The sequence below is a fragment of the Acanthopagrus latus genome, chromosome 24 (assembly GCF_904848185.1).
Source record: "Acanthopagrus latus isolate v.2019 chromosome 24, fAcaLat1.1, whole genome shotgun sequence".
Classification (NCBI taxonomy): Eukaryota; Metazoa; Chordata; class Actinopteri; order Spariformes; family Sparidae; genus Acanthopagrus; species Acanthopagrus latus.
The window spans coordinates 6,918,549-6,931,914 of record NC_051062.1 but is presented as its reverse complement, the minus strand read 5'-3'; the positions used below and the strand labels follow the sequence as shown (position 1 = coordinate 6,931,914).

General features: G+C 41.0%; 1 protein-coding gene across 1 annotated transcript; it reads right to left on the bottom strand.

Annotated features, from left to right (window-relative positions):
• Positions 1–1,380: 1,380 nt before the first annotated feature.
• Positions 1,381–11,072, bottom strand: clic5a (chloride intracellular channel 5a). The gene is made up of 6 exons (XM_037091516.1): positions 10,440–11,072; positions 5,315–5,424; positions 4,023–4,148; positions 3,833–3,939; positions 3,560–3,723; positions 1,381–3,475 (listed from the first exon to the last, which is right to left on the bottom strand). Exons 1-6 carry the CDS (start codon positions 10,977–10,979, stop codon positions 3,311–3,313), a joined length of 1,212 nt encoding a protein of 403 aa, XP_036947411.1. The 5' UTR covers positions 10,980–11,072; the 3' UTR covers positions 1,381–3,310.
• Positions 11,073–13,366: the final 2,294 nt, after the last annotated feature.

The following is a 13,366-nucleotide window of genomic DNA, read 5'->3' as shown; positions in this document are numbered from 1 at the left end:
CAGAACGATGTGGTTTTTTTTTATTGTTATGCCTTGAGTTTTAAAAGCAGATCCATGTTTTGTGACATTTACAAATCAGAATCAGAAATCCTGTAAATTTCCCCGCAGACGGGGAAATTTGTTTGTCACAGCAGCGACATAATATTACAAAAACAGAAACATATTACAATAACAGGAGCAATAGCAAAAATAAGAAATAAAATTAAAAATAGAAAAAAATAGACATATATTCATATTTACATGATGCAGTGCAAGAAGAAGGTTATTTTTTTATCATTTCTGAATTAACTGATTTATATATTTATTAACCCCGCTGATTTCAGTTGATCTGGTATCCAGTTGTGGCTATGTGTGACAATGGTGAATCACAGGAAACTTTGATTAAGATGTTCGTACAGTTTCAGTTAATCGACAATAACAATCTGTTGGGTTGAGCGGCAGAATCAACATTCCCTATTAATGTTACATCTTCATGATAATAAGCCAACAACAAGATACAGTAGCAGGGCTAACACAACATTTAGATGTCTTGCGAATCATCCAGCTGAAGGAAGCCAGAGACAGTTGAAACAGAGTTGCTCTCTAATTTTATTATCTGTGATCACTACCAGACCTGAGTGGTGGATGACTGTGTGCCACATCAGGGCTGCTAAATAGAAAGCAGAGACATAAAACAGGACGATCCCTAACTATATAGTCAGTTCATTACAGACCAGTGAAAGCTTTGTGTTTACTGCCATCTGCTGGCTGTCCACTGCTACAGGCACTTTTTGTTAATTTTTGACTTTTGAACTCCTGGTATGCATGCCTTTTTTCATGTTCTGCCTCGACTTGTGAGGATTGTGATATCTAGATTGAATGTTTTACTGATGGTTTACTGATGCCACTGTATAAAGCTGTATTCAGACCATTAAAAATAGATAACCGTGAGGTGCAAATAGAAGAGAGTTTCTACGTCACCACAGGAAGATAAGCGGGACCTGCTGTGAGGAGAAAACAAACAGCTGAAAGCAAAAGGTGGAAGAAAAGCTGTGTGCACCGCAGCGTCCTCAGGGACATGCACTGCTCACCCTTCAGGTCTTTGCATTCAAGGCTCCCTTTTGTTTTGGTGTCTGTTTATGGGAACTAGTGATGTGGTGTGAGGTCAAGTGTGCAGAACACAGATGAGAATAGATTTACTTATCAACATGGCACGTCAAAGACAACTTTGCAAGTACATTTCCATAAACAAATCAGTTAGAAGGGGAGCATTTGCACTATGTAACACGGTAACGACTTTGCCGGGAGACACACAGCCAATATCCATTTTCCTGCCTGGATAAACCACATTCACACACCAGTGAGACACTTTTCAGTGTAGAAAAACACAACCTCCCAAGCTTAGTCTCTGAGAAAATAGATTTATTATTCAAATAAGCATATACACAGTGGGTTCATGGTTCTAATCATCAGACAGAATATTAATACAGTCAAGCAACAATCATTTACAGAAATATTAAATTTATATTATAATCACACGGCTCCGGGGGCACGAGAAGCCCTCTGATGACATCAATAATTCACATTCATATTATATTCAAACATAATTTACTGTACAGACACAAAGAGCTGAAGGCAGAGGGGAAAGAGAGAGAGAGAGCTTGATTCCCACTAAGGCACTCGTGATTAAAATTACATTCATTAAATAGCATGACAGCACACCAGCTTGGGTGAAACCGGGTTTGTTGGGCGCCCTTGCTTTTCATCAAGCTGAATGACTTAACTGTGCACTGTTAATCTGAGAAATATACTGTGAGACTGTGACCATTCTGGACAAGGATTGATAGCGCAAGGCATAAACTGTAGTGCAAAGTTGTAAAAGTGGGATTTTGGAGGAGATAAGCAATCTTTGTTGCACCGCCAAGGCGTACAAATAAACACAAAATTGAACGGGTCAGTCATCGCCTCGTTAAGAAACGGAGGGCGCCACGTCTGTAAAGTCTACAGGGCTGACACCGCACCAATAAAAGACAAATTACTTTGGCTGAAACACATTCTTAACAGTATTTCTCCAACAACCCTTTCTTGTCTAATTCAACCCAACAAAAGCCATAGAGGAAAGACAGGCCAAGTAATCAAACCCTGCTTTATGCTTCCTACTATTAATAATACATATGTAAAAAGAAACTCATGACATTAAATTCCTAAGGCTTAATAAGCAGATTAACTGTGAGCAGAAACGCATAATACTTCACCTCTTAGCTTTTGACATGTCCCCAAACACTCCTGGTCACTACGCCTGTCAAGCTTTTACATTCTCGCATACAAGCAGTTGACAGTTCTGGGTAATTTCTAAAACAATGGCTTGTTTATTTCAGACAGAGGTGGACAACTACTCTCTTAGTATTTGGATCAATGGCAGTTTTTACATTATGATGCCTATGTGTTGTCTTACTTAGAGATAGCTACCTAAGTTAGCATGTGAAACCAGCTTGCACCGGTATATCCTGTCCAAAGCCCCTATGGCAGTCCCCTGACCCCCGAGCTCCCAGCTCAAAGCAGTATAGCTGCACAGCTAACTGAGCAAACAAGCTAATGGCAGTGACAGTTACCAGCAGTTAGAGGTTTCTCTGGTGATGTGCCGCCCAAATGTGGCCAAATTGTTACATATTGCCCCTTTAAAACCAGAATCTTTAAAAAAAAAAAAAAAAAGGTTATTTAATGAGCACTTAATAGCCATATAAACAATATAATGCTGAAAGACTTTAAGAGGATGATTGAATTTCTATAATAACACTGTTTGGCTAATTAGCTTACACACCTTATAATGTAAATCAGTAGGTTTCACTTTAAAAGTTAGGACAGAAATAGCTTTGAGGATTTGGAATTGCTGATGTGTTTAGCAAACACAAGCTAGCGCTATCTGGGTTAACATCGTCTGGGGTTGCTTGAGTGTAAACAAATCCAACGAGGAGCCGGACAGAGCCACTAACATTACCCTCGCCTCTGCTAGTTAGCCGGACATGCTTACGATTGCAGCTTACTTTTTAAACCATTCTTTTCACTTTTTCCTCTTGTACTATTGGTTTTGGAAAGGCCAAAGAGAGAACTTTTTCCCTCAATAAATGAAAATCACACCATTCTTTGGAGAAATATCAACAGCACAATTATCAATACTGCATAATAAAACACCTTCTTCCATTTGTTTAAAGCCAGTGTTTTTACAGAGGCATCAGACTTGAGATGCTATACAGCCAGACATGTGATTTACTAGTATTTAAAGACAAAAAAAAGGCTGAAGGGTACTAAAGTGACCATGGCTGTGATGCATTCATTTCCCCAACCTCTTCGCAACGTCCTTGTAGGCTAGCTCGATTTCCACATTAGAAGCGCACGTGTTGGTGAACTCGTCTCGGTCGTAGGCGTTGTTAAGGTAGCGCCACACCCCCCTGAATTCAGACGGGATGTTATAGTTTCTGTATTTCTTCGCAACCACCTGGCAAAAACAAGATATCGTCAAGTGAGTTACAGTCAAATACAGATTCGCAGGATGAACGTGAACAAAGCCAAAGCGGGTTACCTTGATGACATGGAGTTTGGGCAAAAGGTTGCAGTCAGCCAGCGTCAGTTCATCTCCGTCCAGGTATTTGCGTCTGGATTCTCCTGAATGACCCTCGTCGGGAAGGGGGCTCATCAGATACTCATCCAGTTTAGCCAGGGCCTTGTCTAGACTCTGCTCCAATGCTGGAGAACACATCCAGGTCATAAGGTCAGCAAAGCTGATACACCCATGCATTCTGCTGGGATCCTTATGGATATTTGTTAACTGGATACACACTGATTCGTTGCTTACCTCGATTTTTATCTGGTCTCGTGTTTTTGACATAAGCAGAGAACCTGGCAAATGTGTCATTTCCAGCCGTGTTGGATTCACGATTCTTTGCTGCAAGTTTGGGATACCTAAATCACAGAGTGTGAACATGCTGTTAGTCAGGATGTTGCTCGCTTTGTTTCTTATTCTTGTGTGTGATTGTGATGCCTACTTTGGTGGAGCGAGCATCGCCTCCAGGTACTCTTCTATTTTGTTGACGTCAGTAAGGACCTCCCCCTGGAAGGTGAGGAAGGGCGGGTGTGTCCCCGGAGCCAGGTTGTGAAGGTCAGCAGGTTTCCTAATCAGAGTGGAACCTTTTTACATCCTCTGGTATAAATGTGTAATGGAATGCTATTTCAATATCACTGATAATATCACCAGTAAACAAATGCCCTTTTATTCTCTATCTATTCAGCCAAGGTAGCTATTGCTGCAGAACGCTGACTACCTTGGGCCTCATTTCCCAATAAAAAGTCCTCTTTAAACTAAATTGTTTTTTAAATGTGACCCTCTGAGAATTTCTTTATTGCCTTCATGTAATCCTCCAAGCAGCACTTGGAGCCACAGCATAATTAAATGCATATGTGAAAGCTGCTCATAAGCTATCTGTTAGCTGCTTCGTCGCACAGAAAGCTACAGTAGGTCCATGCAATTCTAAGAAATGTACACAATTGAAATAACCATATATGTTTACAGTATGCTTTTTGAATTTTCCATATATAACCATAGGCCACAGCTATGTGATTCAAATAAGGGTAAAGCAATGAAAACCACAACAAGGTTGGACAAGAGAGAATCTTTTAACCTAGAGATGAAAATGTACTTTGCTCAAGTGCTAGATCACTACTGTAGCTTAAGTTAAACATCTAGTTTAGCTCATTGAAATATACTTTAACCCCGTTTTCATGTGTTTTGCATCCACTCGGTATATTCATAGCCTGTCACATTTACCATTTTATGCAAGTATTTATAGTGTGCTAACATGGTAGCATTAGCCTCAAAATGTTGTGGAGGCAGAGGGAAATTTGGTCATTACTTTTTAAAGAATCTTTTTTCAGTTTAAACCTGCTTTTTTGGCCACAAGGACGATAAAATTGACATGTTAGCACATTTTAGGTTTATATGGCAAGGTTTTAGCATTGAGTTGCCTAGCAGACACAGAGCAACATTAGCATTCAGGTGTTCTGAACACCCGACCATTGTGACCAAAACAATGAGCTGAAAGATGCCAAAATGCTCCATAGGGCTAATGCAGAGTTTGATGATAATTCTATGCAGATTTGCCTTGATTCAATGTCAATACAGTCCAAAAACAAACATACCTCCAAGTTTTCCTTCAAGTTTTGTATCTTGTAGGTTGACCCACCAGGACAGTGTAAAGCTAGAGCTAATATTGATCTTCTATCCTCTATTCTGAGTGTTTCACTGTAATCTTATAGAGCCATAATCTGATATTAGCATTACCTCTTCAGGTCAACAGTGGTGACATTGAAGACGACGCCTTTCAGCCAGAGGATCATAAAGAGGCGCTGCGAGAAGGGACAGTTTCCGATGCTCTCGCCATCACTCCCAGCCTGCACACACACACACACACACACACAGACACAAAAAATGGTTACACACCAATATCAATACATGAGGAATTTAAAAAAAAGAGTTTAGACACACGTATTCCTTCATATAGCCCTCATATGCTGATCTATCCCTCTGGTAGATCAGCAACCACACACACACCTTAATAACTGCAATACACTGATTCACACACAAACAACACACACATTCCTGACAAATGACTGAGTCAAGCTGCAACTTGTAGAAGATGAAGTATTAGTGCTTTATAGTTTGAAGTAGTGGGTTTGATGTCGGGCCTGTGTGCGTACATACTGTACTCACATTTATAATTGGCCTATGATCAAATACAGTAGGATGAATGTGTGTGTGTGTATGTGTGTGTGTGTGTGTGTGTGTGTGTGTGTGTGTGTGTGTGTGTGTGCTTGAGTATGTGTGTGTGCGCACAAAGCTGCAACAGGACACTGAAATCAGACACCGAGTCCAACATGAATAATCCACACTGCTTCCATTAGTCGCATCACTGCCCGTTTGGACTTCTTGTTCCTGTAATACTGAAGTAGTGTATCAGCTATAGAAGTCATATAACCTCCTGTACCACCATGATACTCTTCCGTCAATCAAAAGAAGTTGTGTGGTTCAAATGTGTTTTATGAAATTCCTGGGAAGTGTGGTCATCTGACCCCATTTGGCAGGTTTGCTGTGTACAGAAAACACATTTTAGCCCGTTTACTAGAAATCATGTATAATTCACATAAGAGCTTACCACTGTATAAAACATGCTGCGGTGTTTTGTACATTTAAATGAAGCATTTCTACCCCCTCAATGCTGTCCATTCATTTCAGTACAATAGACAAGTTCATTAGGAAAGGCAGTCAGTGTTACATTAGCTTTATAAATGCAGACAGTTTTAATCAATTGCAGCTTAATCACAGTAGTGCGTGCATTTTAAAATGGTAAGCAGAAATGTTATGTATGAATCAGTTGTTGTTGAGGAGCTAAAACAAAATGTGTGCACTGAAAAAAAACAGAGCAAATAGAAACTCAGTTTTTGCCAAGACATAAATGAGAAAATTATTAACACTCTCATATCTATATGTTAAATGGGAAGGTACAGCCAGAGGCCAGTTAGCTTAGCTTAGTATAAAGAGAATTTTCTTCTTCTTATTATTATTATTATCATATTCTCTAGCATTTTTTATTTTTTATGCAGATAAAGCAAACCAGAAACAACTAATTAATTTCCTTTATAGGTGACGGCAGGCAGAGTTTGTTAGCTCTAGGAGCTGTTTACCACTGATTCGAATGCAGCTGCTGGCTGTAGCTTTGTATTAAGCATGCGCATATGAAAGTGGTGTTGACCTTCTCATCCAACTCTCCTGAAAAAAGTGCATTTTCCAACTTTTTAGACTAATTCTTTAAATTCTATTCTATTCTATTCTATTCTTTAAATCTATTTAAAATATATATTTAAATCTTTATTTTTTCATTTTTACTTCTACTTTTTTACACTCATTGTGGATAGAGAGTAACAGAATTTCAATTCTCTGTATGTCTTGCACATATTGCAGCATTGACAATAAAGCCAACTTTGAACTTTGAACTTTGAACTTCCTTAGATATATTTTTTTTAAAATTCAACAAATTCTCCCCCTCAACTTCCCTCAAAATGAAGGTCAGCCATGTAAACGAGTACACATAGTCATTTTCAACAGACTGTCACAATATATGCTGCCTTTTTTTCAGTGAATGACTGTAAGAGAGCAGTGTGTCTAATCTGTGTCGGTCAGCGAACAATTCGACATGCTAAAACCAGTGCAAAGGTGCACACAGGCATACACATAAATACATGATAATACTTAATGCATCATAACATTCGACCATTTAAAGCTGCCGTGCCTGACGCTGAATAGACCGCAGCAATAATTCATGGGAGAGAGAAAGAGAGAGATTGTCTATGCACGTGGGTGTCAGGTTAACACATGGAAAATCAGCACACAACAACAACAACAACATGGCATGCACACGCTTAAAGGAGAGTGATCCCCGACACACACACACAACTCAGTATTTCACAGATGCAAGCGAAGATTTTGTCATGCACAAATATAACAACTGTTGCGGGCAGAATGTAGGGTGAGATAGCAAAGTTTGTACAGGAATGTAATTTAGAAGTCAGAGGAAAAACTGAGCTAGTGAGCAAAACACATACATACACACACACACACACACACTCCCCACCTTGACAAATAGCTCAATATCAGGGTCCTTGTCCTCCTCGGCAGCAGTATCCGTCATGGTCAAGAAAAACACGCTTTGCTTGTGTGTGTGTTGCTTCCACAAGTGTGTAGATGTGTTTGGCTGTGTATGTGTGTGTGTGTGCGTTGGTGTGTGTGTGTGTGTGTGTGTGTGTTTAAGCCGTTTCAGTTTACAGCAGATTTTAACTCCAGGTCCATGTGGTGAAGTCTGCTGGGTCCCATAGCAGCTGTGTCAGAGTGTCAGCTGAGGACGAACGCCAAAGAGAAGTGTGTGTAGGGAAAAGGGAGAGAGCGAGTGTGTGTGTGTTTGCAAGAGAGAGGTCCAATTTGTACCCGAGGCCTCAGCAGTGGGGCGTGACAGTGACGGGCGAAAATAACCCCCTTGTGTGGGGTGGGGAGGGGGGTGTCACTGAAAGCGTTAACACAGTGAGGAGGGAAAGGGCAGACCGAGTCACCCAAGGGTGCCCTGCTCCTCCCACCTCTAAGAGCCCTGATGGACATCACAACCGGGTGACTTTGAATCATAGAGAGTCATCGTCTCCATGTCAGACTCATCAGCACCCGTAGGTCCCATGCTGTGTAGTAATGTAATAAAGTTCTCAATCATGATGGCTTTGGCGGAACGAATGTGGTGATACTCTGTATTTCTATTCTAAAAACACATCAATGAACCACACTACTGCAGTGGGCGACAGATAACTTAATCGTGAGGAACCTGGGCACTGCATATTATTTGGAATTGTTCCCAAATACACTGTACAGATCCCTTAAATGCACGACATGTGGACTAATCCGCAGCTGAAAGTAGTCCCTAACAAATGCACTGTTTCCACCTGTTTGGTCAACATGTACTAAAAACTATGTTTCAGGCAATCACTGAGCATTTTCTCAAAATGAAACCAGATATCCTTTAAATCCATTTTAAAAAGATTTAGACCTTGTGACCTGTTAGACATTTAAGCTCAAAGGCGGGCTGCTTATTAGATGTGTTTTCAGAGAAAGAAAATGATTCTGTCTCAACAAGACTTTAAGATCCTGGAGCACTAACAAAATGCAGCGTCATACCTCTGCCTAATGCCTTGTACAACAGGGATTGGTAGAATTGGATGATGGCAAAATTTACGATATAATTGACATTTATATACAGTATAATTTACTGTCCCAGTGCCACTCTCCAGTAAAGTAATGTTTACGTAAGATTTATAAGGTGTGATTAATGGCTTCGTTCGTGGTTATTGATTTACTCTTGCTTCACAGATCAGTAATCCACAGCGTCAGTAATTGTACATGCAACTAACTTTAATACACAAATACATGAATACATCTTCAGAGGTTGAAGTAAGGTGAAGATTGAGAATCAAGACTTTCAAAAAGTTTGTCAGGGCTAAAATGATAGCTAGTGTTAGCAACATTAATGTTAACAATGTTAGCCAGGGCACAACTTGGCAACCACTTGAGGGGGAAGATGATTCCAAACAACAGCGCTGTTGTATCGTGAAAGCAATTGAAGTGGGAGATCACATTGTCGGAATGTTAGCAATAACAACTTTATATAAATTGTTTGTAAATGTACTTAAGCCAAAATGTTATGAGAGGAATTCAACTAATTAAAAAGCTAGCTAACAAGCTTAAGCAAGGGTTACAACCTGACAAGTTCTTTTTATAAAGTTTCTACATGATCTATATAGTATAAGTATGATGAATGATTTGTAAACTTATAAACGTTAAATAAAGGGGTGCTACATTATAATGCTACATAAATGTTAGCAAGTTAACACTTGAATCACGGCCCACTGCTACTGTTGCAACCCAGGTAAAGTGACATTTAATTATGTTAAATGAGCTACATTTGTCTTTACATCGAATAAGTATGCTACTAAGTCATGAAAAAAAGGCTCCAGTGCAAACAATGCTAACACTTTGAGGAAATATTTGAAAAAGGCAGCAGTGAAAATAGTCTGGAGTCACTTAGCTTAGCACTCTCACTCTGCCGCGATGACCTCAGTTATATTGTTCTACTTTATATTAGGTGTAGTTTCAAAGTGTCATATTTATGATGTTCCAGTGCAAGTGGACTGTTGTGAGGATTGCCCACATTATGTAATAAGTTCAGTCAGCGAGTACGTTTGGGCGTGTTTACTTTAAGATAGATAGATAGATAGATAGATAGATAGATAGATAGATAGATAGATAGATAGATAGATCACATGGCCGTGCGACAGGAACCATCCCCAACCATCCCAGCACTGAGTCAGAACATTCTTGTCAGCTCAACTTAACTTATATTTAGAACCACAGTAACACACACACACAGCCACACGCTCACTCTGAAGCTCACACACACACACACACACACACACACACACACACACACACACACACACACACACACACACACACACATGCAGGAATGACTAAACATGACGACCTATAAATAGAAGTGTATGTGCTAAACAGCCCAGTCAGGTGTGTGCAGGGCCCGAACAGTGTGGCACATGAAGTCCAACTCTGGATGTGCCACAATCACATTCCTCACAGACACTGACCTTGTGCACCTCCCATGAGCAAGTGATATGAGCCTGATTATGGCTGAGATTTACGAGGCTTGTTCAAAGAGGGTTTATAGGTGTGTGTGTGTGTGTGTGTGTGTGTGTGTGTGTGTGTGTGTGTGTGTGTGTGTGTGTGCAAATATGTGCACAACCAGAGTTCAAACTGAAAAAAAATCAGAGAATGTCACAAATCCGACCCTCCTCTTCCTCACCTTCACGTAAAGTGTGACTTTCAGTTCCCCCTCTCCGGACTCCTCCGCCTTCTCCTCAGCCTCCTCCTTCTCGGAGGCCGATGAAGATGATGACGAGGACGAGGACCAGCGTGATCCTCTTTCCCCGTCCACGTCGGCCTCGGGAGACCCCATCTCCCAGTTCAGCACTGTGCTGCTGTGCTCCACCTCCTTCACCTCCTCCACCTCTACCTTCTCCTCTTCTGATGATGACTCTTCCTCTTTCACCTCCTCCCTCGTCCAGTCCTCTGCCTCACCTTTCTCTTCATCTTCCGCGTGCGAGGAATGAGACGATGAGGATGAGGAGGAGGAGGAAGAGGAGCTGCCTCGCCTCTCCTCAGTGGTAATGCGGGGTGGGGGCAGGGCAGGTGGGCTCGCTGCCCGTCCAGTGTTCACGTACCCTCCCGTCAGGTCGGAGGGCTCTTCGTACGGTGCCTCATAGGTCAGCTCATAAATACCTGACGACTCGTTCTGGTAGGTGGCCTCTGGGTTCTCGTACACGTTCTCCGCACAGGGGTCCATTCTGGTCTAAGAGGTCAAGCGGTGGGGTCGCCTTGAGGTGGTGGAGCGCGTCGAGGTGTGGAGCAGAGTGACCGTGATGCCCGTGGTGCACAACCTTATCAAGCAGCCCAGGACTTTGGACAGGGGAGGCAGATAGGCGATGCCAAGGAAAGACAGTGGTTGATCCTTAAAGGAGAATACAACTTGAATAGACATGGCATACATTACTGCTATTGTTGGGTGGAGCGATAGAAGCAGCAAAGAGTTAATTATTAGTAGCCAAGAAGACAAAGTCCATCTTTTATTGTGGCATCTTCAGTATTTTTAAAGGTGCAACAGGTAAGAATTGATGACCTGTCGCACACAAAACAAACAGAGATCAGCATATTGCTCAATTAGACACTAACTTCTTATATGTTAGCGCGTTAGCTCAGCTAGCCGTGGAGCCTTAGAGTCAGAACTGAGACTTTAGAAAACTGAGTGTCCACATCACTAGCACGGGGATAGTCAGCACGCTAACTTCAGTATTTATATCTTTGCAACACGATACATAGATGTTGTAATATCAGATGTGGTATTCATCTTCTATTGATAATTGTAGTTAATGGGTCCCTGTGTAGTTTTGGAGAAGAAATTCAAACTCTGAATTTCATATTTACAATATTAATGAGGTAATAATACAAACTCAGAAATATTTATTGTATCCACAACTGTATAAACAAGCTGCTCTCAGAGGAAAATAGAGTCACCAGTACACTGTTTGAAGCTAGAAAGGTGGCAGGGTCCGCCACATATAAACAACGTAAAACAGTATAGAGCTGTGTTGTCCTTTAGTTCAGTTTGCTTATTCAGCTGTGAAAACAAAGACAGATTGTTGTTTAGTTGATAGTCAGTTTCTTCCCCGAAACTACATAGTGCACCTTTAACTTTCAAATGCTTTCAACTAAAATTCGTACATATTGCACCTTTAACCAACTATCAGAAACATACTAAAGCCCTACACAAATAACACCATCAGCCGAGATCAGTAGCACCTTTACTGAGAGGACTGCAGAGACTGTATACATGCAAGCAGATGTGAACAATCTTTTTGGTACTTTCAAAGTAGGTTCAACATCTGCAATGTTAGACAACGAGCAGTTAGTTTCTTGTAAATCTTAATCCCACGTTCCCCAAAATGCAATGTAACAGTGCCTTTCATTTAACACTCTCTGTCTGGTAAAGACCCACATCTGTCAAACTCGACGCCCCGGTTTTTAATAACACGCAGGATAGTAACTTTCCCAGGACAGGGAGTGAGCACGCTCCCTATCCTGGGAAAGTTACAAGGAAAGACTTGTGTTAAGTACCATAATAACAGAAACACCAGCTGTGCCTTCAAGCCAAGCAGACAAAGCAATGATAACATTGTAAGTTGCATTGTTATAGTAGTGGTTGTGTTCCCACATCAGCAGTCAATTCAGCTCAATTGTCAGGAATGAATGATATGCCCTGCCATGGAAAATGCCAGTTCCAGTTCAGTGACAGGAGAATGTGCAGGGAAGTCAATTGTACAAAGCATTCTGGGGGTTAGAAATAAGGTGTATATGCCATAGAGGACGTTATAGGAGCCTGAGTCGTACTCTTCAGGATGCATTAAATGTTTGTGTAAAAACTGTGGACTGGTCCTTTAATTCTCAAACAGCACTATATCAATCAAGTTAAAAACTCTGCCTTGAATACCACACTGCTTTAAAATGCAATAGTAGATTTGTTCACAAAAACATTAAGTAGATTTTTGCTGAATCATCTCATGGCTGTCCGCATTTTGGAGGATAATATGACAAAGTGGCCGTTCTGTGACGATTTCTGGCACCAAAAATGCGAAACCTTAATTTGGGATCTGTCAAATGCTGACTGGTAGAATTGTAATAGCTGACTTATTACCCTGAGAGTAAAGATCTCCTGCTACACTGCTGCATCTATGTCATGATTTGACCAAGACTGGTTATACTTGAACTTTGTATTCTTGTGTGTAAGATTCCGAGATAAAAGTTTATACTTTTGGATCAGCTTGTCATGGAATTGCATGGGATGGGAACAACATGCATGCCTGGTGAATTCCTAGACCGTGCTCTGATGTAATGCTGAGAGGTATTGTGTTGGAGTTGATCATGCGCTTCTGATAAAGCAAAATCAACGGCAACACTTTCTCAATGAGGTATTGTGAGGTGACAGGTTCACTATTAGTGAACGCTGATTGGCTGCTTTAATTAGCATTTAAGTGAATGCGTCTGTCGACTGTTACGTCAAGGCGGCGACAACAAGAATGTAGGCGCGCCGTTGCTACGTCAAACTAAAAGCATGGTGTTATTAAACGTATATATGAAACAATATCTATAACTTGGTAGGTTATCTTAATCATACAT

What these genes read in the sequence shown, in the direction of transcription:
- clic5a (XM_037091516.1), bottom strand. Translation starts at nt 10,979, where the DNA reads ATGGACCCCTGTGCGGAGAACGTGTACGAGAACCCAGAGGCCACCTAC. An exon ending in ACCACTGTTGACCTGAAGAG is followed by an intron (nt 4,149 to 5,314) that starts GTAATGCTAATA and finishes CACTCTGATTAG; the next exon opens with GAAACCTGCTGACCTTCACA. An exon ending in GAGACCAGATAAAAATCGAG is followed by an intron (nt 3,724 to 3,832) that starts GTAAGCAACGAA and finishes TGTGTTCTCCAG; the next exon opens with CATTGGAGCAGAGTCTAGAC.